The 27,257-nt window shown below is 32.4% G+C and overlaps 1 protein-coding gene across 1 annotated transcript in view; it reads left to right on the top strand.

Annotated features, from left to right (window-relative positions):
- LOC129219203 (tripeptidyl-peptidase 2-like) overlaps positions 1-22,930 on the top strand; it is a 299,058-nt gene extending 276,128 nt beyond the window's left edge. Inside the window, exons 29-30 of the mRNA XM_054853529.1 lie at positions 6,283-6,396; positions 22,490-22,930. Coding sequence (XP_054709504.1) covers positions 6,283-6,396; positions 22,490-22,579 — 204 coding nt within the window. The 3' untranslated portion in view covers positions 22,580-22,930. The remainder of the gene's footprint in view (positions 1-6,282; positions 6,397-22,489) is intronic.
- Positions 22,931-27,257: the final 4,327 nt, after the last annotated feature.

Below are 27,257 nucleotides of genomic sequence, written 5' to 3'. Positions count from 1 at the left end.
TCATAAAAGAAAATGGAATTTCTCTTTAAAAACTTGAAGTAAACATTGTTACAAAAATAAAGAGACCTTTCAATTATTTGCATCCTAATAAAGCAAAGTTAGCTTGAAAAAAGAATACAATATGATTCTTGTATCGGATGTAAAAAGATTGCATTTTTCAAAATGTAGGCATCTAAAGAAATAAAACTGTAAATAAAAGAGTTTATTTAAAGTTAATTACCCTTTCTAGCATCGAAAAATCAAACCCATAATGTAACTTTCTCCCAAAATAAGTTAAACATCATACTGCACCCAGCCTCTCTCTACCAGACGCTAAGTGGTGATAAGTTTGAAGTTTTAACCCTATTTGAAACAATCACATTCCTCCCCTACTATCCTTTGCAGTTCTAAGTTCATTTTGCTGTATGTTATTGTTTATTAAAACATGAACATGAGAAGGAAGGTTCATACTTTTTCAGAGAAGTTTACAACAACACCGCTGCATAAAACAAACAAGCAAAATTATAAACCTGACTTTCAGCTGTTGATTTCTTTCAAAAAAAAAAAAAAAACAAGCATTGTATTTATCGTTTACAGGCGATCACAAGAGTGCCTTTTTTTTTTGCAGAATTAGCTGATTTTGTATAAGCTGATCCCTCTAATTTAACTTTCAACGAGCTGATGTGTGCATCACATGACTTCCTTCCTTTTACGCTAATTTAATGATAATAGTGCCTTGAACTTGGAATAAGCAAAGAAATACTTTAAATATATATTTTCATCCCAAGTTTGTTGCAAACCGAAGCAAAAAAAAAAAGTTTTATGCGGATTAATTTTCCCAATATTGGCAATTTTAGTATGATTCAACAGTTAACTCTCTAGATATCACCAATAGTGGCCAAATTAAAACCAGATATAAAAAAAACAACAAAAAATGCAAAAAAAAACCCTTTGGAATATCCGAATGCAACCAAAAGGGGAGGTGCACAACTAGACCCCTCTAGGAGTCTACATACCAAAATTCAACTTTCTAGGACATACTGTTCTTTGCTTTGCTCCACCCACTTTGCCACCTGACTAGTTGTAAAGAATATTTAAAATAAAATTAAGCTAAATATTAAATAAATAAATGCAGCGGGGAATATTAGTAGATCTCAATTAGTATTTAAAATGTTAATAGCAACATCTTTTATCAATTCATAATGACAAAAATAATTTTCAACTTACAAAATTTTTGAAAATTGTTTGTATTTTCATATACTTTTATCTTCCAAGATAATTTTTTCCCAACTAGAATAGACTATATGTGTTACTACTATGTATAGAAAATTTTACCAGATCAGTGGTGCTAAAAACAGAGTAAATAGTTTATCGTTTCACTTTGCCCCACATTCCCTTATTTTGTACAATATTATCAATGATAGTCTAGTAAAACGAGTTCAAATGTTTAAATGTACAGTCTAACTTGTTTACTGGGACTGAATGCAATCCGGATGATCAAAAGCAAATCCTTAAATAAAGACTTACTAATCCTTAAGATAAAAAACCATATTTTTCACTCTTTACCCCCCCCCCCCCCAGAAAAATGTTAACGGATAATATAATGCTTCCTTCCCCTCTAAATAAATATAATAGTAATGAATTGTAAAAAACTGGGGGGGGCCTGTCCTCATAGGGTGGGGTGTGATGGCATAACACCGTAGTCATATAGTGTCGCAGTCATCCTACTTTTCTTAAAATTCCTAATTTTTTAACTAATCATCCTGCATTTCTTAAAATTTTCAACTTTGTGCTAAATATTCTAAAATTTTAATTTTTTTTTCTTTTCACCACGTTTTTGCACACGGAGAAAGTTCCTCTAAAATAGTTCAGATGTTGTCTTTTCATAAATGTTTGTCATAGAAATCACGTATCTGGCAAGAAATTGTGTGTGGTATGTCATATTGGTGGATAAAAATATTTGCATATAAGGCCTGTTGCTACATAGTATGCATACTATAAAATGGAGAAACATTTTTTAAAATTAACTATATTGCTTTTGAAAAATGAATAAAGTATGTACTCACAAATTATTCAAGAAAGAGATATTTTTTAAAATATTCATGAAATGAAGAAGTTGGAAATTTAAAATTTAAATTATACAATGTACACTAGTACAATTGTGCAATGAATATATGGAAACAATGAAATCAAAAAAGCTGTGGCTTACCTTTCCTAGTATGAGTGACAAAAATTTGTGGTGTCACCCCCCCCCCCCCTACAAACGCAAATAAAAGAAATGTATTTTTTAATATTCTTTTGTAAACATGAAACTTATACAATTTTCTGAAACAACATTTGTGTCACAACAAAATTTTAAATTGAATAATGTACTAAAGACAAGTAAAAACTATGAACGATTTTTATATAACCTGCTCTAGACACTTGTGTCCTTCGAGAGGTTAAAAAAGTAAGGGGGTTGTATGAAATTGATGGCCCTTGAATTATTTTAAACGTGTTTCAAACACAGGGAAAGATAATCAATTTCAGTTTTTTGGAATAAGAGAAAGTGACTACTAGTTCAATGTAAGTAGTGACAATATGAACCTAATCCTGAGTAAGAATTCAGTCGATGTGGGGTGGAAGAGAGAGGGGATCCCGGGGATTCCCCTCCCCTCCCTCCCTAAAAAATTTTCAAAATTGTTGTCTAAAAAATGCATTTTAGCTTCATATTTTGAAAAAAACTTACAATTCCTCTTTGGTTGTCACCCCCCCCCCCCCAGTTGGGTGACACCCGGGCAGACTGCCCCCTCCCCACCCCACTCTAGTGACACCACTGAAAAAGCTTTGTTTTATTCAAAATATTCTTTGTTATTAAAGGAATGGAGAGGGGAAGGACAAGAGATACATTTCCCTTCTCATAACTTTAATATTTTTTTTTTAAAAATTAAGCTATATGGTTCTGCCACCTGCTTGCTGAGACTCCCCCTCCCCCATAGATTGCTACACTGATTTATTTGGTTCTTGAAGATTTGTATCATCTTTTAGGAAGAATCAGTTTAAAATTTGTGTTACGATTAAAACGAAATTTAAATTTCCGTTCCCTGTCCCATCAAAAATAGAATTTAAATAATGATCTCATTATAATTAGAACAATATAAAAACTTTGCTCTCAACGAAAGGAATTTTGATGAAAATCTGTTGAATGAAGTTATTAATAAGCTTTTTAAAAAACCATTTAAAACCCAAATTCTTAATGTATCCAAGAGTCTTAATATATGCCAGTCTTAATATAGTAGTTAATACGCATGTAAAGACTTTTATGACCTAAAAACCCCCTCCAGAAGGAATTTCTGGCTGCGCTAGTGCAGAGCGTGCATGTTTAAGTAGTTATGTACATTCAAAAAAACTTAAACAGTTTATCTTTGTTATTATGTATCATTAATAGCGGTATGTGTAATAGTTTATGAATTATAAATTTTTTAAAACTGGGATATTCTTTTATGATAACTCTGTACTATGATAAAAGGAACTTAAGATTTGGTTTGATTTTTTTTAAAGAAAAATGAAGGTTGGTGAGGTGTACTGCTGTGGGCAGGTAAACGACAGTATCTGCAGAAATGAGGTATGTGGGATTCAGTTCTAAGAATAGGGAAATTTTTGGAATTAGACGGTTTTTTCGCGCCTTTTTTCAGCGGAAGCCAAATAAGCAAGCATAATAATAAATTGCTTGAATAATAAAGCTAACATACAATAGATGACAAAAATACAAAAAAAAAAAAATTAAAAATTTGCAGTTATTGCCCTTTACCTGCCGGCAGCAGCGTAGTCTCTAAACAGAAACAAACCAGTTGCTCTAAATTATGGTATTTGTTTTACTACTCTTGGTATTTGTTCTGCTGTAAGAAAATTAAATGCAGTAACTGCAAATTTTTTGTATTTCCTTTAAAAAAAAATTTTTTTGTCATCTATCGTACTTTAGTTTTATTGTACAAGCTTGCTTATTTGGTTTCAGCTAAAACTAAAGTTAAAAAAAAGTCAATCTAACATTTGCCTATTGTTGTATAGAATTCAAAATGATTTCCTTCAAATATCTCAAAAACTCATTTCAGCAGAAACTACTTTACCTTCCCACATCAGTGTTGTTCTGAAAATTGTCCTAAATTTTTATCAAATTTGTGCCCTATTTTTTTTTTTTTTTTTTTTTTTTTTTTTTTTTTTTTTTTTGCTCCTAACTCTGACCCAGATTTAGGGGGTCATTTTACATTAAAATCAGCAAGAATGGTGTCAGAAACATTTTCAAATGGTTTTTTTCCCATGCAGTGTTACTTGAACCTGGATTATATTCACAAAATTTGTTTTTCAAATATGAATGCAAATGTGCACTAAAAATCAAAAATAAAGAGTTAAAAATATGTACTTAATAATATATTTACTTATAAGGTTTTTATTGCATAGAAAACAGTTATCGCATCTAAATGAAAAAATTATTAGCGTTCCTAGTTTAACATTTCAATAAATTAGAATGTGCTGTTCAAGATTTTCTGCAGTTAGGAATTGCTTTCTATCATTTAACAACAAGATTATCCTTTGAACCTCTGTTGATATTATTTGACAGTATTAAAATCTTTAACTTCCTCCTGTGCAAACTTCTTTTTGTATTTTCACCTGCAGTGAATCTTTTCCTTGATTTGAATAATTATTCTAAAGAATGCCATTGTGATTTTGCAACTCAGAAACCTCTCTCACTCAAGCCCATTAGATGTGTTCTGAAAAAATACTCTAGTTCACGGTCACTCACTGCCACCTCTTCTGGAAAACCTTTTTCTTTTCTTATAAGTTGTTAAAAGGGGTAGTATTTGTTTCCATGAAATTGCTTTTGGTGGTTTGTCAAATTATTTGTTTTGGTAAAAAACAAAATGTTTTAAATTTGCTTTTCGTTTTAAAAAAAATCTAAAAACAATTAACATAGTCCCAAAATTTTAAACCTTTATTTGCACGCTATATTCATTAAAAGCTATACCATTAATGTCATGAAATGTCATCTGCATTAGGGCCAAATTTAGCGACATATAGCCTATTTGCTAGCCATATTTGGCAACATACAGCCCTAGTATGTATCAAAATTTGGCAAACAGATTTCAAAACAGTTCCTACTTTCTTGTAAAAGTGATTTCTAAGTATATCTCATAATTCAAACCTACTTCAAACCCTTGTCTTTTAACTCACTGCTTCTGATCACTAGGGCAACCAGAAAAACCTTCTTCGGGGGGGGGGGGGGGATCAAAAATATATTCTGGTAATGGATTTTTGATGAAAAATACCTTCTGGAGGGGGTTTCTTGATCAAAACAGGCAATTTGTATGTTTTAACTACTATATTAGAATATACCTTTATGTTAAAACCAGTGCCTCTGGGGGGTGTTTTGACCCTCACCCCCCCCCCTCTTTGCTGCATCACTGCATCTGGTATGTTATGTACCAGATGTATCTGGTCAAAGTTAAACCTGTTCTTTTTGTTCTATAAAGTATTTTAAGTGAATTTTTCCTAAACGCATTCAAAGAGCCAGTAGAGTGCAAGCTAAAAATCATTAAATACTTAATTTTCATTAAATCTGCATTTTAAAGTGTAATTTATACATATATATTTTTTTGCATACATTTATATTTGTCAAGATTTATGTCATATCCTTGTTTCATTCTTTTGTTGATATCATGGGTGCAAGACCTTCCGTCTCAAGACGGATTTCCGTCTTGGACAAAATTTTCGAGACGGAGGTCGGGACGGAAAGAAATTCGATGACTTTCCTTCAGTTTTACTCAAAAAAGAAAAATTGATGTAAGAGTCCTTGAACCCCTCCTTTCCCTGAACTTTACCAAAATGGCCTACCATTGCGTTTTTTGGACTTCAATTTTGAAAAAATATTCTGGGGGAAGACCCGCAGCCCCCCGTTATTGGTGGTGGAATTACGATATCAAAACGCTTAAATATTAAGTCAAAAGCCTAAAATTCAAATCAAACAGATTCCAAAACTGGCATATTTAAAATCTTTAACATTTGTACACAAATTTTTCTTCAAGCACACATGCTTGGGGGGAGGGGGGAGCTGAAAATATTTTCCGTCTTGAACGCATCACCAAACTTGCACCCATGGTTGATATTTAAACTTTGTATGCATAAAGAAAAAGAAAAAAATGTATGCAAAATGTGTTGAATGTTTATTGATTTAAAAAACTTTTTTAAAACGTATTCGTTTTACTTCAGCTGGAAATTTTGATATTTATATGCATAAATAACTAATTATTTTCTTTTGTTTGTCTTCAGGTAGTTGCTTTTACTGAAAAACAAGCAATGCTACATGGTCATTATGGAAGAGCATTAAAGTTATTAAAACATGATGAAAAGCGAAATCTTGACACTGAAAAAAAATGCATTAAAGTAAGTTACTGTCCTCATTTAACAACATTTGGGATTCATATTAGAGTTATGCCGATAAGCAAATCAGCCGATTAATTGAACACAATTCCTGGTTTTGTAAATCATTCTCATTGTCTACATAACATTTACAAAAGGGTTGCTTCCTTCGTCAATCTCAGCATTACATCTTTTGACAACTTGATGACAATATTTCTGCTTGAAAATTTTGGGTGATTCCCTTATCTAACTACTAAATTTTTGTAGTTGTATTGGGTGGCATTAACTCCAGTTTTTTAAAGTTCCATTGATATAATTGAGCTTGGATGGACTGTACAGTTGCCAATAAGTAGTCCCCACAGTGATAGGAACAGAAAACCCTCACGAGTGATGTCAATAAATTGTTGAATCTTGCCGTTTTGCGAGACATTTTTCAATCTAAATTTTTTAAACAATTCGGCTCTTGTCTATGATTATGTGTTCGCTTCATAATCCACAGCGAATGATTTAGCTGGCTCATTACAGGCTTTAAGTTTTCTGATCCATCCATACTGTTAAACAATAATAAAGTTACACTTTCTTTGCTTTTATTTCTGCCATGTAAGCTTCCCCTTTCACAACCTTTGTTTTGTCGGGAAGACATTTAAAGAAGAGGCATCATACTGTTGAAGAATTGGTGACAGTGATCTCTTCTATTCTTCGCAGACTTCTTCACTCACACTTTCAAAAAAGTGATGTTGTTCCTTTTCTTGAAATTTTCAATTTAACCACTGCTTGCTTTGTAGTCTGTAAAGCCGAGTTGCTTCTCGAAATTCGTCGCTTTTTCCCTCAATATGTTTCCAACAAGTGGAATGTTCTGGGTCATGCAAAGTGTTTCCATTTTATCAACCATTTCTCTACGTCCAAATATTCCCCAATCTTCTTTTTTTTCAATCTCCTTGATTATTACCATCAAAGTTTTTGAGAATAGTCTCTTTGTTTTTAAAAAGCATTGACAATGTGCTGTTCAGGATGTTAAGCTCCTTGGCATTATCAATATTTTTCTTTCCTCCTTTTTCAACCGCATCAATTCGCCCTTTTTTTTTCTCTGCAATAAAAAGTGTAGTACATTTTCATTTTTTAGCCATAATTTGATCGAAAATAAATCTTTGTTTGTAACACTAAGTAAAGTTGGAAGATGAGAATGAGAAAGGGTAAAACTAAATGTATCCTGGGAACTGGTCACTCAAGTAGAAGATTAAATAACGATTATTCTGGAAAGTTGACCAGTGTCCACTGCTGACAGAAAACAGCAGCTGAAACACAGCTCCCCTCCCACATGCTTGTGGTCACACAATTGTGAATATCACAATTAAAAATGAGCCTGAGGACACTTCAGAGTGTGTAAGTGGAGAGATAACAAACCATTCTTATAGCAAAAGGCACAGGCATTTGAAAATCCGAGTTTTGTGGGATTGAAAAGCTTTTGAATGAATGTTTTAAAAAAATGAATGATTGAGAAGAAGGAAAACATACTTTGAGTTAAAGAGATAAAAGTTCATGAAAAAAAAGCAAAAATGGTGCAGGGAAATAAAGTTTTTTGAGATAACAAATAATTCGAGTTACTGAAGTCTGAGTTATCTCGAGTTGACTGTATTATAGCAGTTAAATAAACTCAATGCTGAATATATTAATAAGTTTAGTTCATTTATTTTAAAGAATCAATTTATCTAAAATTTTTAGAGTGGGAAAATATGATTTTAATACAAATATATATAGGTTAAAAATCTTCTGTTTTCTTTCGGGTTTTTTTTTTTTTTTTTTTTTTTTTTTTTTTTTTTTTTTTGAGCATTGATCTCCTGGTTTTTGAGTTTAAGAAGTTGGCAGGTATGTGTAGTCACTCCACTTATATGGAAATATTTTTTTCATTATTTCTGAAAGCAATCAGACAGTCAAAGTTTGGGTAATTTGAGTTCTACTTACATTGAAATATGTTTTTAAGAGGTGAGACTGAATATTGTTAATTTGAAATAAAACTATTATTAGCAGTGTAACAATCTCTAATTGATTGTATTTAAGTATTAAAAAGTTTGTATTCATATGAAATATACCACAGCCCAGATGACATCCAGAGACTGCAGTTTTGTCTTCATTATGAACTCATCATTCATTGTGAACAGTCAATAACTGAGCTGGAAGCAGTTGTTCTCTCATTAAAGCTGAGATTACCAACAAACTGGTTTAGCACACCAGGAAGAGTCCACAAATAATGGTACAGTTCAACTCCAATATGAAGGTAAAAGCTTTGGTAACAAGAAGTACAACATCTTTTAACTTAGTTATTGACTATTCCAGACTATTAAGTCGATAAAAAGGACAGAACTGCAGTCTCTGGGTCTCATAACCAAGCTGTTGGTATAGTGTAGATTGATTCATGTATTTTTATTAATGAAAACAATGAATCATAGGTGCCTCTCTCTACTCCTCCTCTCTTTCTTTCATTTTAGGAGCTTTGATCATTGTTGCTCAACCTATATCGAGAAGCTTGACCCATGCATTGTTCTGTGTTACAAATTGAAAATCACAATTAGCTACAATCAAGGGCACCCATATGCAAAATTTTAAGGGGGGGGCTCAAAAATTTTCCCCATGGTTTAACAGAATAATTTCTCCATGGAAACCGATTTCAATACAGATTAGAGATACAGTGAAACCTCCCAATAACGGACAGTCAAGGAACCAGAAGTTTTGTCCAATATTGGGAGGTGTCCGCTATTAGGAGGAACTACTTAATTTACCTTTTTCAAAATGGGCTGTTGTTCCCTTTTTAGAACACAATCGAAACAATTGCGAAAGGTTTACTACATTTTACGTCAAGTGTAATTAATTTGTTTTTTCTTAATAAAGGTATACTGACAGCACACACTTGTCTTAAAAAGCATTTAATCAATTAAAGTAAACAGTTAAAACAGTTTGACATCTCTTTTTTGCATTACCAACTGGGGCGATTTGACGGAGCAACCCCCCTCCCCCCACACACTTTTTATGGTTAATTTATTTATTTTATCTCGAGTATCACTATTGTATGATTGACAGTTGGCAATATGACCTTGAATATGGGCAATCATTTTCATATCTAAAAATTAAACAACCCAACGAAACCACGGCGCCATAAAGCCGACTACTACCGGCACCGGTCTGCTCAATTGCATCTCCCGAGAGCCCCACTTAGAAAAAGCGCCCAGTTTCTTCTTTTTATCTTAACTTTTGAATAGTTATTGTGTACAAAATTCATTAAAATCTTAAGAAAAAGGTACCTTAATTGTTAGATTGTCATCAGTTTTCACTTATCTGCTTCAATACTCTCAAAACTGGCCGTTACAAAATTATAACTTTTATTTTCTTTTTCATTTTTTGCTGCCCGCAAAAAGTACCATGCCTTTTAGTTCTTTTTTTTTCTGCCCCAACTTTTAATCCCCAATCGCTGCCTCTGCCCATTACCACCCTTTTAATTCCAAGAAACAGTGATAAGGAAATGATGGGGGGGGGGGGGAATATCAGTTGTGGAGGATGAAAAGCTTTGTAATGCAAGCGGTTACTAAGATATTCTGTGAAACGGAAAAAAAAACGGAAGTGCTACGATCGCAAGGGAAACTTTTTGTGAAATAATTGTCCGTTATTCGGAGTGTCCGTTATTCAGAGTGAATTACATGGAATGGCCTATATTGAGGGACTGGGACTTGCAAAAATGTCCGTTAATTAGAGGTGTCCGTTATTCGGGAGTGTCCGTTAAGGGAGGTTTCACTGTATTAAAACTGGACATTTTTAATAACTTATTACTTCATGGCTGGAAAAGAAATTTTTATACATTTTTTTCAAAGAAAAAAGCACTAAAAGCAAGAAAGTTCACATTTCTAAGGGGGGCTTGAGCCCCCACTTGCCCCCTATATGGGAGCCCTTGGCTACAATGTTACAAATTTAGAGCCAAATGTTCAGAAATTTCTTTTTGGAAAACAAATGCAAATCTTTCATTAACTTAATAAGCATCAAGAAATTATTTGAAAAATTCTTGATTTGCAATTTTCTTTCAGTTTTATACTTTGCACAATATTTAGAACACAATTTAAAAATTTATATGTACAGTCGAATCTTGACTTACGCGAGGGATGCGTTCCAAGACTCCTCGCGTAAGTCGAAATTTCGCGTTGTGGAAAAGTGTTGTGTATATGATTTTTTCATTAGCATACCCAATCACTTGAAACATTTAAACACCTTTTGACAGGGTGGTGACAGATCATGGAGATCAGGGAAAAGTCAGGGAACTTTATCACTCAGGGAAAAATCAGGGAATTTTGAAAAAATATCAAAAATTCAGGGAAAATTGATCAAATGAAGAAAAAAAAAATTTTTTTTCCTTGGAAAATGAAGTACTTTGATTCCCTACCAATTTTCCGCCAATTATATGTTTTAAAAAAAGTAAAATTAATGAGGTGCAATTATACAGTGCCGCATATTTGTGCATCTTTTTTCCTCAAGGTCAAAGTATTCAATCTTAGGATGAGCTTCCTAAGATTGCTTCTGTGTCTGTAACGTTGTTTATTTTAAATTGTTTGAATTTTCCTTCTAAGCATTCCAAGCTATGTAAAATAAACAACACCACAGGCAAAGAAGAAGCTGTTATTAATGACTTTGCTCCCTTGGCGTTACTCATTGTCTTGAAGTAATTAGCATACTGTTATCACGACTTTAAGAAAAAATCTTTGTTTTTTAAATTAATGCTGAAAAAAGCTTAAAAGTTATCACTTGGTGTTTTTAAATTTAATTGCTAAAATTAAATTTTGACTGAAAATCATTTTTTTTTTTTGCCATGATATCATTTGCTGTCACGTCAGATTACAAAGGGTTTTTTTTTTTCACACTTTAAAACTCTTTTATTTTAAAACCATATATATTTTGAAATTAATAATCGTTTTTGAAATTCAATGTTGTTTGTTACTAAAATAAAAAGTAATCTAAGGTTTTTTCGACAACTGATGAAATCATTTGAAATTGAGTTGTGTACATAAATAAATATTTTTATTATTTTTTAATAGTTAAAATGCTGTATTCATTCATTAAAACCTAAGTTCTTGATTAAAGAATAGCTCAATATGACTGGTTGTTGAGAGATTTCAATTTCTTTTACATTAATATGTCTATTCTGCCGTGTGAAAGTAAAGAGCAGTAACTGCATTTTTTTTTTTTTTTGCATTTTTGTTATTTATTGTACGTTATCTTTATTGTACATGCTCGCTTATTTGGTTTCTGCAGAAAAAGAGCGCGAAAAAAACTTCTAATTCCAACATTTTCCTATTGTTAGTATTGAATTCACCACACATTTCTTTAAATATTTCGAAAACTAATTTCTGCAGATACTGCCGTTTACCTGCACGCGGCAGTATTATTTACGTAAGTAAAACTACATTACTTCTATACTTTAACTATCACTTGTTATTCTTGCAGCAACAATTATACTGCTTGAAAATTCAGTTCAAGATTATTTCCATTTAAATGTTTTAATTTTATCATGATTAGATATTTCTTTGAGAGTGGTTTTAATAATTTCTTAGAATTCTTATGTTAAGTGGTTCCTGGAAGTAAAGTATTTGTTTTAGATTTCCTACACTATTTCTTTGTTGAAAATTTAATACACTATTTTTACCAAAAAAATAAGAAGCATCTTTTCAAAATATATTTCGAATTAACAACTAAAACTGTTCGAAACACTGCAATTTATTTAATATGCAATGCTTTTCAGGTAGGGCAAAGAAAGGAAACCATTATCATTGATAATGTAAATCAGGGAAATTTGTTCAACTTATTCAGTGGAATCGGGGAAAAATCAGGGAACTTTTTTTTCCAGTTCCTGTCGCCACCCTGTTTGAACTGCTTTTGACTATTTTTTAACAATATACTACCGTTTCTTACATAAAGAGCAGAATTTTTACCGTATTTTTTAAAAAGTTGCATTATTCAAAATAAAAATACTGTTATAATGCACAAAATCAATGATCAATGGGAGAGAGAGACATAAAAATAACACATTACGGTACTTACAGTATGTAGTAATAATAGAGCACTATACTGCAGATACAATAAGTTACATTTATAACTTAAAAATTGAAGGTGATGATTTATCCTGCGCAAACTGATTGTCATTCTAATATATTTTTAAATACAGTAGCTTCACATTTACTTTTATAACATTTACATCTGTGGTAACACCCCTCTGGGACCTCCTGGACATATACGGATTGCCTTCTCTTGACTTTCAATTATACGTATGAAAGATTCACCTATACCTAATTGTCGAGCTATCTTTGGCCCACTCTTTAGTTGTTAAAGCGTATCAAAATTCTTTACCTTTTCTTAAATTGTCGCAAACTTTCACTTTTTTCCATCTTCAAACTTTAGATGAAACAGCGTGCCTAGGTGCCACAATAGTTCATCCCCTTTCATATTTAGAATAAATAAATGAAAAATGAGGAGTGGTGATTATACATACTAATAAAGCTATGTTTATAGCACAGTGTTTGGGAACTTGCGCAGTCAGTGATGCTGAAAGGATGAAAATACATTCACGAAGTCAATGCTTAGTAGTCAATAACAAAGCCGAAACTTAGCATCACGATTCATTTCCAAATATTTTCGTGTTGAGAGAGGAAAATTCGCTTCAGCTCTAAAATCCGTTGTTCCTGAAAAACTCGCGTTATAGCCATTTCGCGTAAGTCGGATCGCGTTCAGTGGTGGCGCGAGAGCAAAAGTAGACGTCTGCAATGCAATTTTGCGAGGCCCTTTTAAACATAAAATATTTTCAGACAAATAATTGAATTCATAAAATTCAATTTTATACTAACTATCGTCACGTAGAATTACCAATTCATTTTTTAATTGCTGTAACAAAATCATTTTGTGGCTAGCAACGCAATGAAAAAGAAGTTATTTTGTTGGAAGGGGGAGGGGGAGGTACATCGAAGGGGAAAAAATGATCGAATAGAAAGGGGGGTCCGGGGGCTCTCCCCCGGAAAAATTTTGAAATTTGTAGTTTAAAAAATCCATTTTAGGCTTTCTTTGCTGATGTTAGGGGGAAAAAGGGTACAGGGGTCTCAGAGGTAATTTCTAGAAATTGAAGCCTTAAAAACATTTATAGGCCATATTTATTGACTCTAGGGTCAGAGACTGTCCCCGATCGATTCTTGTTTTTCTTTAAAAAAAAATAGGCCGAAATCAATTCCTTCTCCCCCCTGCAAGTTCTCAAAATTGAAGTTTCAAAAACAGAATTTCAGACAAACTTTGAAGATTTTATGGAAAGGAGATTCTGGGAGCTATTCCCTAGAAAAATTTTGAAAATTATGGTCCTAAAAACTTAAGCAATATTTTATATTCAGAAGCCATACTGCACATTAATTTTTTGTTAGTGTAGTTTAAAAAACCTAATTGCTTATGATATTAAAAAAAAAGGCGGTATGAGGACCCTTGCCCTAATATTTTCTGAAATTAAAGCCTTAAAAATGCGATTGTAAGGCCATATTTTGTAATATTAGCTCAGTAATTTTTGAAATTAAAGCTCCAAAAACGCAATTTTAAGCGATTTTTGATGTTGTTGAGTATTTGGGGGCTTTCAGCTAGAAATATCGTGGAATTGCGGATCTAGATGCAAAAATTTCAGATGCTCCATAATGCTTTCGGTGTGTATGGGAGGGGGGGGATCGGAGGTGCAGCAGCATTTTGAATATTTTCTTATTCTTAGACGAACTGGGAAAAAAGAAAAGAAATAGGACGTGGAGGGGGTAGTAGAGTTAGCTGATCAATAATCTGTAACTTTTGAATACTTTTAATTCAAAGATTTCTTTTATATGTATAATGGAAATTTCATTCATTAATTTCCTTGAAAAAAATAAAATAAATAAAACGTGATGCTGAAACTTGAAGAAAGTCGGATAATTGCAACAGTTTCAAATCTTTGCGCGCGTTGGGAGAAATCAACGATCAAGCACTGCTCAAATTTGTACAATCATTTTGTATAAGGCCCCGACAGAATTCTCCAATCGGGCCCCGCATTTGCTGAGGCTGACTTAGTGCAGTATTCCCTTCACGCACTATTTTGAATACTTTTGTGTATGTTGTATTCAATAAGAGCTTCAATTGAAAGCGTAAAAATTTCTTATAACTTCTGGGAATTTTGCGAGGCCCTATCTGCGCGAGGCCGTCGGCAGTCGCCGACATCGCCGACGCCTAACGCCGCCACTGATCGCGTTGTAGCGGGAGTCGACTGTATTCTGGTTTCCAAGGATAATCTTAGTATGAGGTGAAACCATCAGATAACAAAAGGTGAACACCACTGGGATAAGACACTCTCATTTTGTAACATTCCTTCAAGCAGGTCAACAAATGCAAATATTACTCTTGTGAATACTACTGAAGCACTAGATAGTACTCTTAGATCAAGTTGTAACTCAGGGAACTCGAGAGGAGGCAATTTTGGATCTAGTTTTTTGTGACATAGGTAGTTTTGTTCAGGGGTTGAGTGTAGGGGAGCATATTGGAGATAGTGATCATAACTGCATTAGGTTCCGGGTTAAATTTGAAGTGTGCAAAGATGATAATTTTAGGTTTGTGCCCAATTTCAGAAACACTGATTTTGTTGCACTTAGGCAGAGCTTGAAAGAGGTTTTTTCGTCAGGATTGGAAAATAGCGACGTAGATCAGCAGTGGACGGAATTTAAGGATAAACTTGCTAAAACCGTTGGGGACTATGTTCCATTTAGGAGAAAAGGTGTTAATACCAAAATTTGGCCCATGTGGTTCTCCAGGGAGACTAAAGAAGCTCTTAATTATAAGCAAGCCACTTTTCGTAAGTTTAAAGAAACTGGTCAGAGTGCGGAGAGGCTCCAGTATGGTAAGGCAAGGCGAAATTTTAAGTATTTGGTACGGATTCAGAAAAGGGAATTGGAGCAAAGGCTGGCAGATGACATTGATGGGAACCCTAAGAGGTTTTTTGCTTACGCTAATTCTGGGAAAGCTCGAAACAGTCAAATTGGGCCTTTGGTTGATGAGTATGGAAATTTAATCCAAAACGATAGGGATATTGCAAATGTTCTGAATAACTTTTTTTCCAGTGTGTTTAACGATAACTGTATCTCAACAGTTGACACTAACAAGACACAAGCTATTATACAGCTTGAGGATTTTGTATTTTCCAGGGAGGAGGTTTTATTTCATTTGAAAAAGATTAAAGCAACTAAAGGTCCGGGACCAGATAATATTTATCCAAAAATTTTAGTTGAATGTGCAGAGGAATAAGTGGATGTTATTTTGAATATTTTCAATGCTTCTTATAACTCGGGGACGGTGCCAGAGGACTGGAAGCTGGCTAACATAACGCCACTCTTCAAGAAGGGGTCTAAAGGTCTTGCTGCGAATTATAGACCTGTAAGTTTGACTTCGGTGATTTGTAAGACTTTCGAAACTTTGATCAAAATTAAGATCATGATGTTCTTAGAGACTAATAGTCTGTTGACTAGTTTGCAGTATGGTTTCAGGAAAGGTAAATCCTGTACTACTAATTTATTGCATTTCTACGACAAGGTTACCTCAGCTTTAGATAACAAAAAATGTGTGGATGTTGTTTATATTGACTTTCAAAAAGCTTTTGACAAGGTACCGCATGTTGCTCTTCTCAGCAAGTTAGCTGACATTGGAATAGGAGGAAAAACTTTACTTTGAGTTAGAAATTGGCTTACTGGTAGGAAGCAAAGAGTAGTTGTGAGAGGAAATCATTCTAATGTGGGGTTCCTCAGGGATCAGTTTTAGGGCCTCTTTTGTTTATTATATTTATGAATGATATCAATGAAAATATTTCTGGATGCATGAATTGTTTTGCTGACGATGTAAAAGTTATGGGGATTGTCGAAAATGAAGAACAAGTAAAACAGCTGCAAGAGGATTTAGATCGTATTACTAAGTGGGCAGATAAATGGGGTATGGCAGTTAATGTAGGGAAATGTCAAGTGCTACACTTAGGTCATGGAAATAAGCGTATGAGATATCATTTACAGGGTTCAGTCATAAATCAGGCAGAAAATGTTATGGATCTGGGTGTCTTTATAAATCAGGACTTCAAGTTTAGTCAACAGTGCAGTATTGCTAGTAACAAAGCCAACAAAATGCTTGGGTTCATCAAGAGATCTATTTCAAACAAATCTAAGAAAGTTCTTCTGCCTTTATATAGGAGTTTAGTAAGACCTCATTTGGAGTATGCTGTTCAGTTTTGGTCGCCTTATCTGAAGAAAGATTTTCGTATTGGAAAGGGTTCAAAGAAGGGTAACTAAATTAGTAAGGGGACTCTCAGATTTAGATTATGATACCAGACTTAATAGGCTTATTATGTATAGCCTGGAGCAAAGGAGAGTCAGAGGAGACATGATTCAGTTATTTAAATTTATCAAAATGAAAGATGTAAATGGATTAAATTTTTGCGGGGAAAGCAGGACAAGGGGTCATTGTTTTAAGCTATTTAAATCTCAGGCTAACTTGGAAATCAGGAAAAACTACTACTTTAGCAGGGTCGTGGGCACTTGGAATAGCTTACCGGAAGAGGCGGTAATGAGCAAGGGAGTGGATAGCTTTAAGAGGGCCATTGATCTTCATTGGGGACTAATTAATTGACTAGGACCAGCCTAGCTGGGCCCAGAGCCTGTTGCTGGTCGTCACATTTGTATATTTGTATTTGTATTGTATTGAATGTCTTAATTATGGCCTACATCATATACATCACACCAATATAGGTAGGTTGATCAATAAAAACTGATTATGATTTTTTTATTGGTAAATAAAAACTCAGTTATAGAAAATTAACTTACCGGCGGTTTTGCACGTCTTATCATGCCGTAGCAAGATCACGTCGCTAGCGTTTTACACGTATTTTTCTGACACTAAATTTTCGTTGTCAAACGGTCCAAGGCGTAGAATCCTGCGTTTCCTTTCCCCTCTCCTGAGAGCGGCACCCCGGAGGGCAGGGGCCCACCTTCTGTATTCACACATGCAAACAATACCCTTTCATCAGGTTGGGGTTTCAAGGTTCAGTGCATCCTTCTTATCAACGCAAAGATTTCTAAGCAAACATCCTTGCTATTTATTGTAAGCATCTGCTAAAAGCAAAACTTGATTCCAAGAATGAAATATCCACTTCTCTTTCTTCTAAGCTTAAAATTTACATTTAATTAATGATTGTGCTGTAAATGGATGCAACATAATTTAATTGACGACAATGACATTCAATCACATTTCAAATAAATTAATAAATAAAAGCCGTGAGATTTCAAATTGAACGAAAACAAACTAAGTATCCTTTTGGAAACAAATTTATAGCTACGGCTTTATTCGCTACTAACATATAATTTAGGAACTTTAAGTGTTATAAAATCACAATGCCGTAAAGAAAACCAAAGAGTACACGTAAAAGATCAATTTTCAACTTTTATGTGCACTTACATCGCGTTTTACGCACATTTAGGCAGATATTGTACTTAAAACACATTATAAAAAATATAAAAAAAGGGATATTTTTTCAAATTTATTTACTCTAACTTGGGTTTCGGTCGCAAATTTCAATCATTAATATCAGAAACATTTTAAATTCACCGATTCTGTCTAATACTTCAGCTTATAATTATTTTAATCACAAAGAAAAACAAACATTTATCTCTTAGCATACAATTTCAATTCTGTATAAGTAAAAAAAAACTAAATAAACAATATATAGTAAGAGCAAAAATTTTGCACAACACCAGGCAGCTATTGTGTTAACATTTATACAAAAAAAAAAACTTCAGTTGTTAGCAAAGAACAATAATAATATTTTTTTTTATTGTTATTAAAAATGGAAAAGTATATGAAAATGAATAGTTTTCAAAAAAAAAAAAATCAAAAATTAAATCGTTTGTAGCTTTTTCTTTTCAATAAAAAATAAAGAGCCTCGGAATTTTTTTTCATTGAGAGGGGGAAGAAATTCAGAAGAATGGGACCTGACTCTTAGTAAAGGAAATTTCTATGGAGTTGCTTAAGATCTACAGTATTTTGTAGGAAGATGGAAATGGGGAAATGGTTAAGTGAGAATTTATAGCTATTCTTTTATGTAAAAAAAGGAATAATAATAAATAGAGAAAAATAAATAAAAGTTTAAACCGTTTTATAATTAAAATAAAACTTCAGCAGAGCTTAACTATTTGTACTTTATTAAGCAACAAATCCAGAATTTTCATTGATCTCAATTTGCCCAAAGCCTGATACTTATCTCAAATCACTATTTAATCTGTGCGATTGCTTGATACAAGTCATATGATCTTTCAACTCCTTGGAACAACTTAAGCAAAAATAATTATAAAACCTTGATTTTTATAGAAAAATCATCATAATTCATGCCTCATACTAATTAATAAACCTTTTACGCGGATGAAAATTCGTAAAATTATTTTAACAACTTTTTTGCTGCGACTTTTTTTTTACCACTATAATTTAAAAGTATTTCGTTGTTTACTATTTTTTGCTTTAATTGTGTTTTCATAACTTTGATTTGATACCTAGCTCGGTCACTTAGGTCTTAACTACTAGCAGGGGCACTCCGAAATAAAATGAGAGAGGGGGGGGAGGAGAGGTGGATTCTCAAATTTTCGAATGAAGTTCTACTTTTTCCAAATGATAAACATGAGCATGCACATTATATCATACTTACATAACATCTAATGAGAAGCAACATTATGCATCATTAAAAACAATTTTTAAAATTTGAAAGAAGAATCTCAATGTTGCAATAGTGTTTCCACATTTTTCAAATGAGAATTTTTTGAGGTTCACTGTACTTCTGAGACCTCTCATCGAGGCGCCCCATACTAGATCCCATGTGATTGTCAGTGTTTCTTTAATAATAGCTTTGTTAAATACGCCATAATTCAGTGAATGTTGGATATAGTATTTGTTTTCCGATTTTCAAACGGGATCCTAGACAGTCCCGATTTTCATTCAAAAATCCAGTGTCCCGACCAGTTTACTTCACGTCTCGGTAAAATATAAGTTTCATTACTGATGACCAAAAAATATAAAAATAATTAACCGTGAAGGATTATTTAAAATAATAAATTTTTCATTTCTGTACCTCGTAGCCAGACTGACGTAAGTCCAAAAATTTGAATTTTCTGTTTATTACTGCTAGGGTTCGCCGATATATATCCGATATTTGTTCTGAAAATATCATGATATTTTGATATTTTTGATATTTATTTTTCCAACTACGGTATTTTCAGTATAAAAATTATATTAATCATAGTAATATAGCTCATTTATTATTAAAAATACCCAAAAAGTTATGCACTATAGTTTTATGATGTATTATTACACATTAATATAACAAAATAATGTATTTTTTTATTCATAAAATTATTAGTAATGTAACAATTTTAATGCATATTAAAAGTACCTAATTAAATGTTAACCATTGGTTGGAACAAAAGAAAATGTCTTATGACTGTGCCCCTGATTGTTGCATATTGTTTTTTTCTGAATCATATAACTGTGTAAAAATAGCTAACAGAAGACAAATGAGTAGAACAGCTAACGCTATATTAACTCTATTAAAATTGACTAAAATGTAAAATGGAATATTAGATATGAATGATTAAAGAAACCTTAATTTTAAGTCTGCATATTATAATAATAAATAAAGAGTGATTTGAGGATGCATTTACTATTTTGAAGACATTAGTTTGCGTTGATTGAAAATATCGGATATTTTACATATTTTCGAAAATTGCACTCACATGACATGTTTTTTTCTCTCCTGTAAAGTAGCGTATGTGAATTTTGTTAGTTTAGCTCTGAGGTACAGATTTGTAATTTATGACCTGTAAAATTACTATCGGATTAGCTTGTAAGGAATTTTACAAAAAGATTTAAAACAAAAAAGACTTTCTAAAAAAGTCCTAGCCAATGCAATAAACAAGTAAATATTGTTCAAAATTCAATTCCTCATTTCTTGCTGAAGTAACTTCAAAAGATTAACGTTTACAAAATAAATTGTTTAAATGTATCTGCTTGCGTCATGTATCATTTATTATTCCTGGTTTAGGCTGATAATTAGTAATCATTTATCCATAGCATTGAGAATAAACTACCTTCTAAAACACTCTGAAAACCAGCCGGGGTGTGTATCTTTTGAAATACCCACGGTGGGGGGGGGGGGGGGTCCTGGTTGAATATTTCGGAAATAAGGCAAGCCTAGGTATATCGCTATTACGATCACTTAGTCTCAAATATGGCGAGATTCGAAACATAAAAATGCACAAATAAAGAAAAAAATATACATATACAAACATAGTATGTAAAAAGTATGCATAGATGTATAAATTTGCAGTGCTTTTTTCCCCCAGCGTTAAAAGAGAAACAACGAATTGCTATTGCGCGGAAGGGGGGAGGGAATTCCTTTATTGCTTTTTATTACGTATCATTTCAGGTTATGCAAAACATTACAATCATAACTAAATGCATTTAGCTATTTCATATTGAAATAACTTGTTCCAAATATTGTTTTATAAATGTTGAATATGAGTAGTTAAATTCAATAATAAAATATGTGAATAGTAATTTAGAGCAGTAGTAGGAGATAGCAGTTCCAGAGATTTAAAATCTAGATTATTACTTCATAAATATTACAGAAAGTTGTGATTAGTAAAACACGACTGGCTGAAAGGAATTCAACTCGTTTGCTACACGTGTTGAGGGGAGAAATGGGCGGGACGGACCTTGGCAGCATGTCTGGAGGAGTTCCACTCTTCCCTGCGACACGCGTTGAAAAGAAAGGGGTTGAGCTTTGACAGCACGTCCTGGTCAAAAGGGATTACGTTCTTTTTATCTCCTTCCGAAAGGGGGAGGAAATTTCAAGATAAAAAGTATTGACCATTTCGAGCAGATAGCCATGTTCCCAAGGTGACCTTTTCCAGGTGAAATTCCGCTCGTATGTCAAACCGCCAGTGAGTTAATCATGTCCATGTAGTGAAATAAGTGAAAAATGAATTGTGAAAGCTGAAGGGTTATGATATCAGTAATGTGACTGTGACAGCCATCCAAATATATGTAGTTCCATTTTTGCATTCAGAAAAATGGAAGTGATATGTGATAAAATAACCAAACATTGCATTGAAATTTTGTTTTATCCTTAAAAAACAGCATTTGAAGGTTGAAGCGTATGTGATGTTACAGTCAGGGTGTCTGTACTACACTCTAGCACAACTAGAAGTTGATTCAAAATATTTAAGGATAAGAGAAAATAATTTTGAACGAAGGTGGACAAAAAAGGTGCTTCGGTAGCTTCTGTAAGGGAGGAAATCATCAGCATCGTTGCTATGAAAGTGGGAGAAGATCATTGAATAAAATTAAGAGAATTATCATAAAAAATGAACATTTTATTTGATTCCACTCAAACTTTATTCAAAGAAAAACTGGAAATGACACTGCTTGGTGCGTGAAGGAATGCAAGATTGCTCATTCCCAACTTAAAACATGTGCATGTTAGGTTTGTAATCTGTAACCTATCCTCCATGTAGCAGATTTAGCTGTGTGGGATTTCTTTATGCTTCCAAATTCCAAGATACACATCTGGGGACAGCATTTCTCATTTTCAGAGACAGTGGTGGAAAGTTAGGAGGCAATTTCAAAGGAAGTGTCCAAAAATGTTCAGGATGCGTTTGAACGCTTGAAGGAAGATTTGACATGCAATTAAACATGCAAGGAGCACTATTATGAAGACCATCAACATTTAGAAGATTATTTCAAATAGTTTTTATTATTTTGTGATCATTCTTTATTGAGCATGTCTGGTTTTACCATTAAGATAAAGTTAGAACATATATTTAGTATTCTGGTACTGCAAAAGCTGAAACATTGATGTCTGTAATTATTTAATGTTGTATTTGTATTGTAGGAACAAATTATAAGTAATCTTGACGTTACATGATTGAAATTTGTATGAGATTATTTCAATTCAAGAATTTTGATTTGCCTTTGTATGATATTTTACAATTTTCATTCCTTTTTTTATTTATTTTAGCTTTTCCAGCAACTTGATTGGAGTCACTGTGCCACCTTTTTTGAAAGAGGACTTCTTGTGCGATTTCCTCTATCATTTAGACTATTTTGAAGTTAAGGAATTTAATTTTAAATTGCTAGCTATCTTTTATACTTGACTACAAATAAAATTTTTTATGGCTCCTAATTTTATTAAATGAAAGTGCATTCTAAGACTTAAATATGTATCTATCAGTTTTTATCCTAACAAATTACTAGATTACTCTTGCTTATGAGATTCAATAATGCTCGCACTGCTGTAATAATTCTTCAGATCAAACATTCAAGATTCATTTCAAGCAACTACTATGCTACATTATAATTTTGTATTCAACTGCTTTCCTGCTAAAGTGAATTAATAAAGAAAAGTAATATATTAAATAATTGTAAAAGGTGTTCCTGTTAATAAAAAGAAGAAAAATGTGCATAATTTGTTTCAATAAATTTTGAAAATAAAAAACTGAAAGTGGTGAGAAAGTTTGGAAATGTGTGTCCCTTGATGTGACAGTCCTAGACCTCCTAGAAGGAGAAAAAGTCATTTCACATGGTTCATGAAATGTTATGATGTAAAATAAATTTCACTTAGAATATCACTTCAGCTATTTCTCAGAAAAGCTTCTCAGAAAATTTCTCATTTACTCATGAACAACATAGTGAGTTACTTTTTCTTTGATCATCTTTAGAGATGCACCAAATATCTAGTTGGACCGACAGGCAAAACTGAATGTTCGGTTTCTTCAATATTTAGCAATTAGATAGTAAGCAAATTTATATGTTGGATAATTGGTAAACAAACATATTTTTTTATACATTGAATTAACATTACTCTATAGTACCACTTACAAAATAAATTCAAATTGTTACTTATTAGTTTATTACATTGAAAGTATCTTTTATGTAAGAAAAAGCACTCCAATGTTAAATTTAAATTTTATTGCTTTTTAAATTTTCTTTAATCTTATGACACATTACATTAGTCTTAATATTAACAAACTCATTTAAGTATGACACAGTAACCAGAAAAAACCTGATTAAAATTAATTATTTTAATCAAAGTTTAATAAACCTTTGCACTTAAACGGGAAAAAAAAAAATATCTGGCAATGTATGAATTTCACTTCTCAGTTTAAATGATGAATTTATCAGTTACTTAAAAGATTATTATAGCTGAAAATCACTTGAAATAATTGCAATTTTTAATGATATTTTCAGTAACTTGAGTTAGTATTTGTATGTTAGATAAAAGCAAGATTATTTATGGCACATGTTGCTTTGGCAATCAGTTATCAAATCATATATCAAGAAAGAAAGTAACTATCCAGCAGTGTTTCCCCCAGGCTTTTTTAGAAGGGGGCTGTGTCCTAGCACTATTAAGCTAACCTTCGATGCACCCTCCTTGCCCCCTTAGAAGTATTAACAGAACTTCATCACAAAAGCTGTTTTTTGAAAGATAAAGGATTACGCAAGCCTGGCCTTAAAGGTCACTGTGTCATTTCAATCACTAAACTACTAGAATCTGTTTAGGATATAAATCTAAATGTTTTTAGCATTATTTTAATACTAGACATTAAAAAGCAGTTTATTATTTAAAAAAATAATTACAATAAAAAAAATACTTGGATCTTGTATACCAAAAAGTTAAAAAAAAAAGCTACATTAATATTACAAAAACTCTGTCAGAAAGTGCCTTTTAATTTGAATTAAAGTGCCTTTTTATCTGAAAGTGCAGTGCCCCTTTTTTGGTCAGGGGGAAGTAATAATCCATTTGTGCAATTGTAAATAAACAAACTAAATTAGCCATTTACAATATTGTGTTTTATGAAGTTGCTTTTGGAATATTTTACCTTAAATTCATTACTTAAGGTAGATACATTTAGGATGTTAAATGGAAATGCATTTGCATTTTTCAAAATAGATAAATATTTTCTACAGTGCAGAACCTCTTATCCGGGAACCAATAAACCGGGAAACCGGAAAACCGGCAACTTTTTCCCTACTTTCCCGTTATTTTTTAAAATTAATTAATTTTGGCAATTTTTGAAAAATCAGGTTTTTTTTTTTTTTTTTTTTTGAAATACCAAAAAGAATATGAACGATTTCCTAATAAGCAACATATTATTTACGCATAACTCGAGAAAATGTTTGCAAACACTAACTTAAAATGGTTATCCTTTATGCGGGTCAAAATTTCCGAAATATTTTCTTGAACTAAAAAGTACATTCGTAAAACTGAAATTTTCGTGTTTTATTCTAACTGAAAGCTAAGGAAATGAATATTGTCGCATAGAAAGCGAATTTTTTTATACACATAGTAGAAATTTGCAGATTTAGGTTCAAAAACTTATTTTTTGCCCTTCCCTTCATTTTCTTTCGTTTTAAAACATCGAAAAGTGGTGGATTTTTTTTCTTTTCCAAACAGAATGTGAGGGTCTCATGTATTATGAATAACTTAAGTTTTTTAGTGTTTAAATTATTCTCTCAATAATAGTTTTTCATATTTCGATATTCATAAGCATTTCTGAACTGTTTTCTTCTTATTTTAATATGCTTAATTATTTATAATAGTAATTTAAGTTTTACAAACAATCGGCCAATAGCGCTTCTTAGCAATCCAGAAAACCGGGAAATTCAGATATCCGGGATAGCGATGGTCCCGAACTTCCCGGATAATTGGTTCTCTACTGTATTTCAAATTGGCATAACATTCAAATATTACAGCAAAAAAAATTTAAACGAATATTCAGTATTCGGCCGAATATTTGGTTCGAATTTTAAATGAAGATTCAGTGTTTCGCAAAATATGGTGCATCTCTAATCATTATACATGAAGATTATTTTTAAAAGAATGACAGAAATTGAGGACATTGGTAATAGGCTTTCTTTTTAATATGCAGAAAGCTGTTTTTATATTTACAAAGTATTTAAAAGCTATTTCTTTGAATGAAGCTAAATAATTTTGGTATGTATACTAAAAAGTTAAAAACCACTTGCACTATTTCAAAACTAATGGCATTACTTTAAAAAAATGTTTCAACAAGAAAAATCCTTTCCACTAATATATGTTGTAAAAGAGCCTCTTGCACTTGGATCAGTGAGCTGGTTAGGCAGTTTATGAAAGGGCTTTGTCAAGTCTAGGATGTATTGGCATGTCCCTCCCTAAATCATCCAAATGAAATTTTTATTTATTTTGCAAGTTCTTTAGAATTGAGCATAAATGAGTCATCCTAAATTTGAAATAAATCTGTTGCCTTCAATAAGAAATTCTAAAGAGTTGATAATAAGTGAATTGCTGTTACTCATGTATTATTTATAACTTGCGTACCCGCACGGCTTTGCCCTTAGTAGAAAATTAAAAGGTCATTTGGTTCGCCTGTATATTTACAAATAATGGATGATGAATTTCTTGCCAATTTGCTAGATTCATTTGCTCTCCCATGTTACAGTTCCACGTTATGATAATTTGGCAATTTACTTGTCCACATTGTGATAATTTGCTTGGTGAAATGTTCTTAAAATTAGAATAGAAAAAGAATGAAATCGAATTTTCAAAAAATCGCTTCAAGGTGCTCACCCCTATGCTACGAACTAATTCTGTGCCAAATTTCATGAAAATCGGTCGAACGATCTAGGCACTATGAGCGTAACAGACAACACCCGAAGAGACACAGACTTTCAGCTTTATTATTAGTAAAGATAATTCAAGTTTAATAAATAAGAATTGGCAAGTTGAGAGTGATTAACAGTAGAATACCGTTATAATGCACACATTGGGAACTAGAGGTTTTACGTTACATAGATTTTGGTGTTATGTAGATCATTTCACAAATTTAGAAAAAAAAATTCATAAAGTACCAATATATTTGCACATCAGAATAAGTTTTAATTACATTGAGTATTGAAGCTCAAATTTTGCAGTTTCACTATCATTCACAAGTATGTTTTGTAATTAAATATAGTGCATTATCCAGCACTTTCATTAGCCTAATGGTTTGTGCAACAACTGTATTATCAAGAACAATCTATCGTATACTTTTTACTGTTACTATAATTTTTTTTAAAAGCTTTGAAGTTAGATGGAGAACTGAAAAACTTTTTCAAAATTTTGTTTACCATGAATTGTTATGTTTGCAAGGCAGAATAGAGGGCTTTTTTTAACTGCAAAACTTATTGTTTACTTCTAATAAGTTGTGTGGTTAGTAAAGAATTGCTTTGTATTGGTCGCATTATAAAAGTATTCTGCTTTATTTTAAGAATAAGTGTTATGTGATAAAAAGATCATTTCCTTCTTTTAATGCAATGAATGAATTCCTTTTGTGCATACTAAAAAGGAAAAAACTCATCAATTCTTAAACTTTGCTTTTATTCTGGAAGTTATAAAAATCATAAATTAAATTGCTCTTTTTTTTTTTTTTTTTTGCCCCTTCACTCTTTGAAGCAGAAATGATTTCCTATTGATGTATGCATCAAACAACAAAATAGCAATAGTTATTAAATAGGCAAAAATGTTAAACGTGATAAATATTATGTATATTCCATTACTTGTAGTGGGAAAAATTCACTTGAACTAGCAACTTGGCTGTGATGAAAAGTATTTTGTTTAGACCCTAAGTGCATTGAAGCAATTTAAAACTCATTTTCAGATTTGTTTTACATGTACAGGGGTATGGCCAGAGGATATTTGGGTCCGTTAACGGGCCCTTCACAAAAATCCGATCAACCAAAACGGACCTTTCACAAAATCCCGATCAAAC

The sequence above is a fragment of the Uloborus diversus genome, chromosome 3, assembly GCF_026930045.1.
Source record: "Uloborus diversus isolate 005 chromosome 3, Udiv.v.3.1, whole genome shotgun sequence".
Classification (NCBI taxonomy): domain Eukaryota; kingdom Metazoa; phylum Arthropoda; class Arachnida; order Araneae; family Uloboridae; genus Uloborus; species Uloborus diversus.
This window is presented reverse-complemented; position numbering and strand designations above follow the sequence as displayed.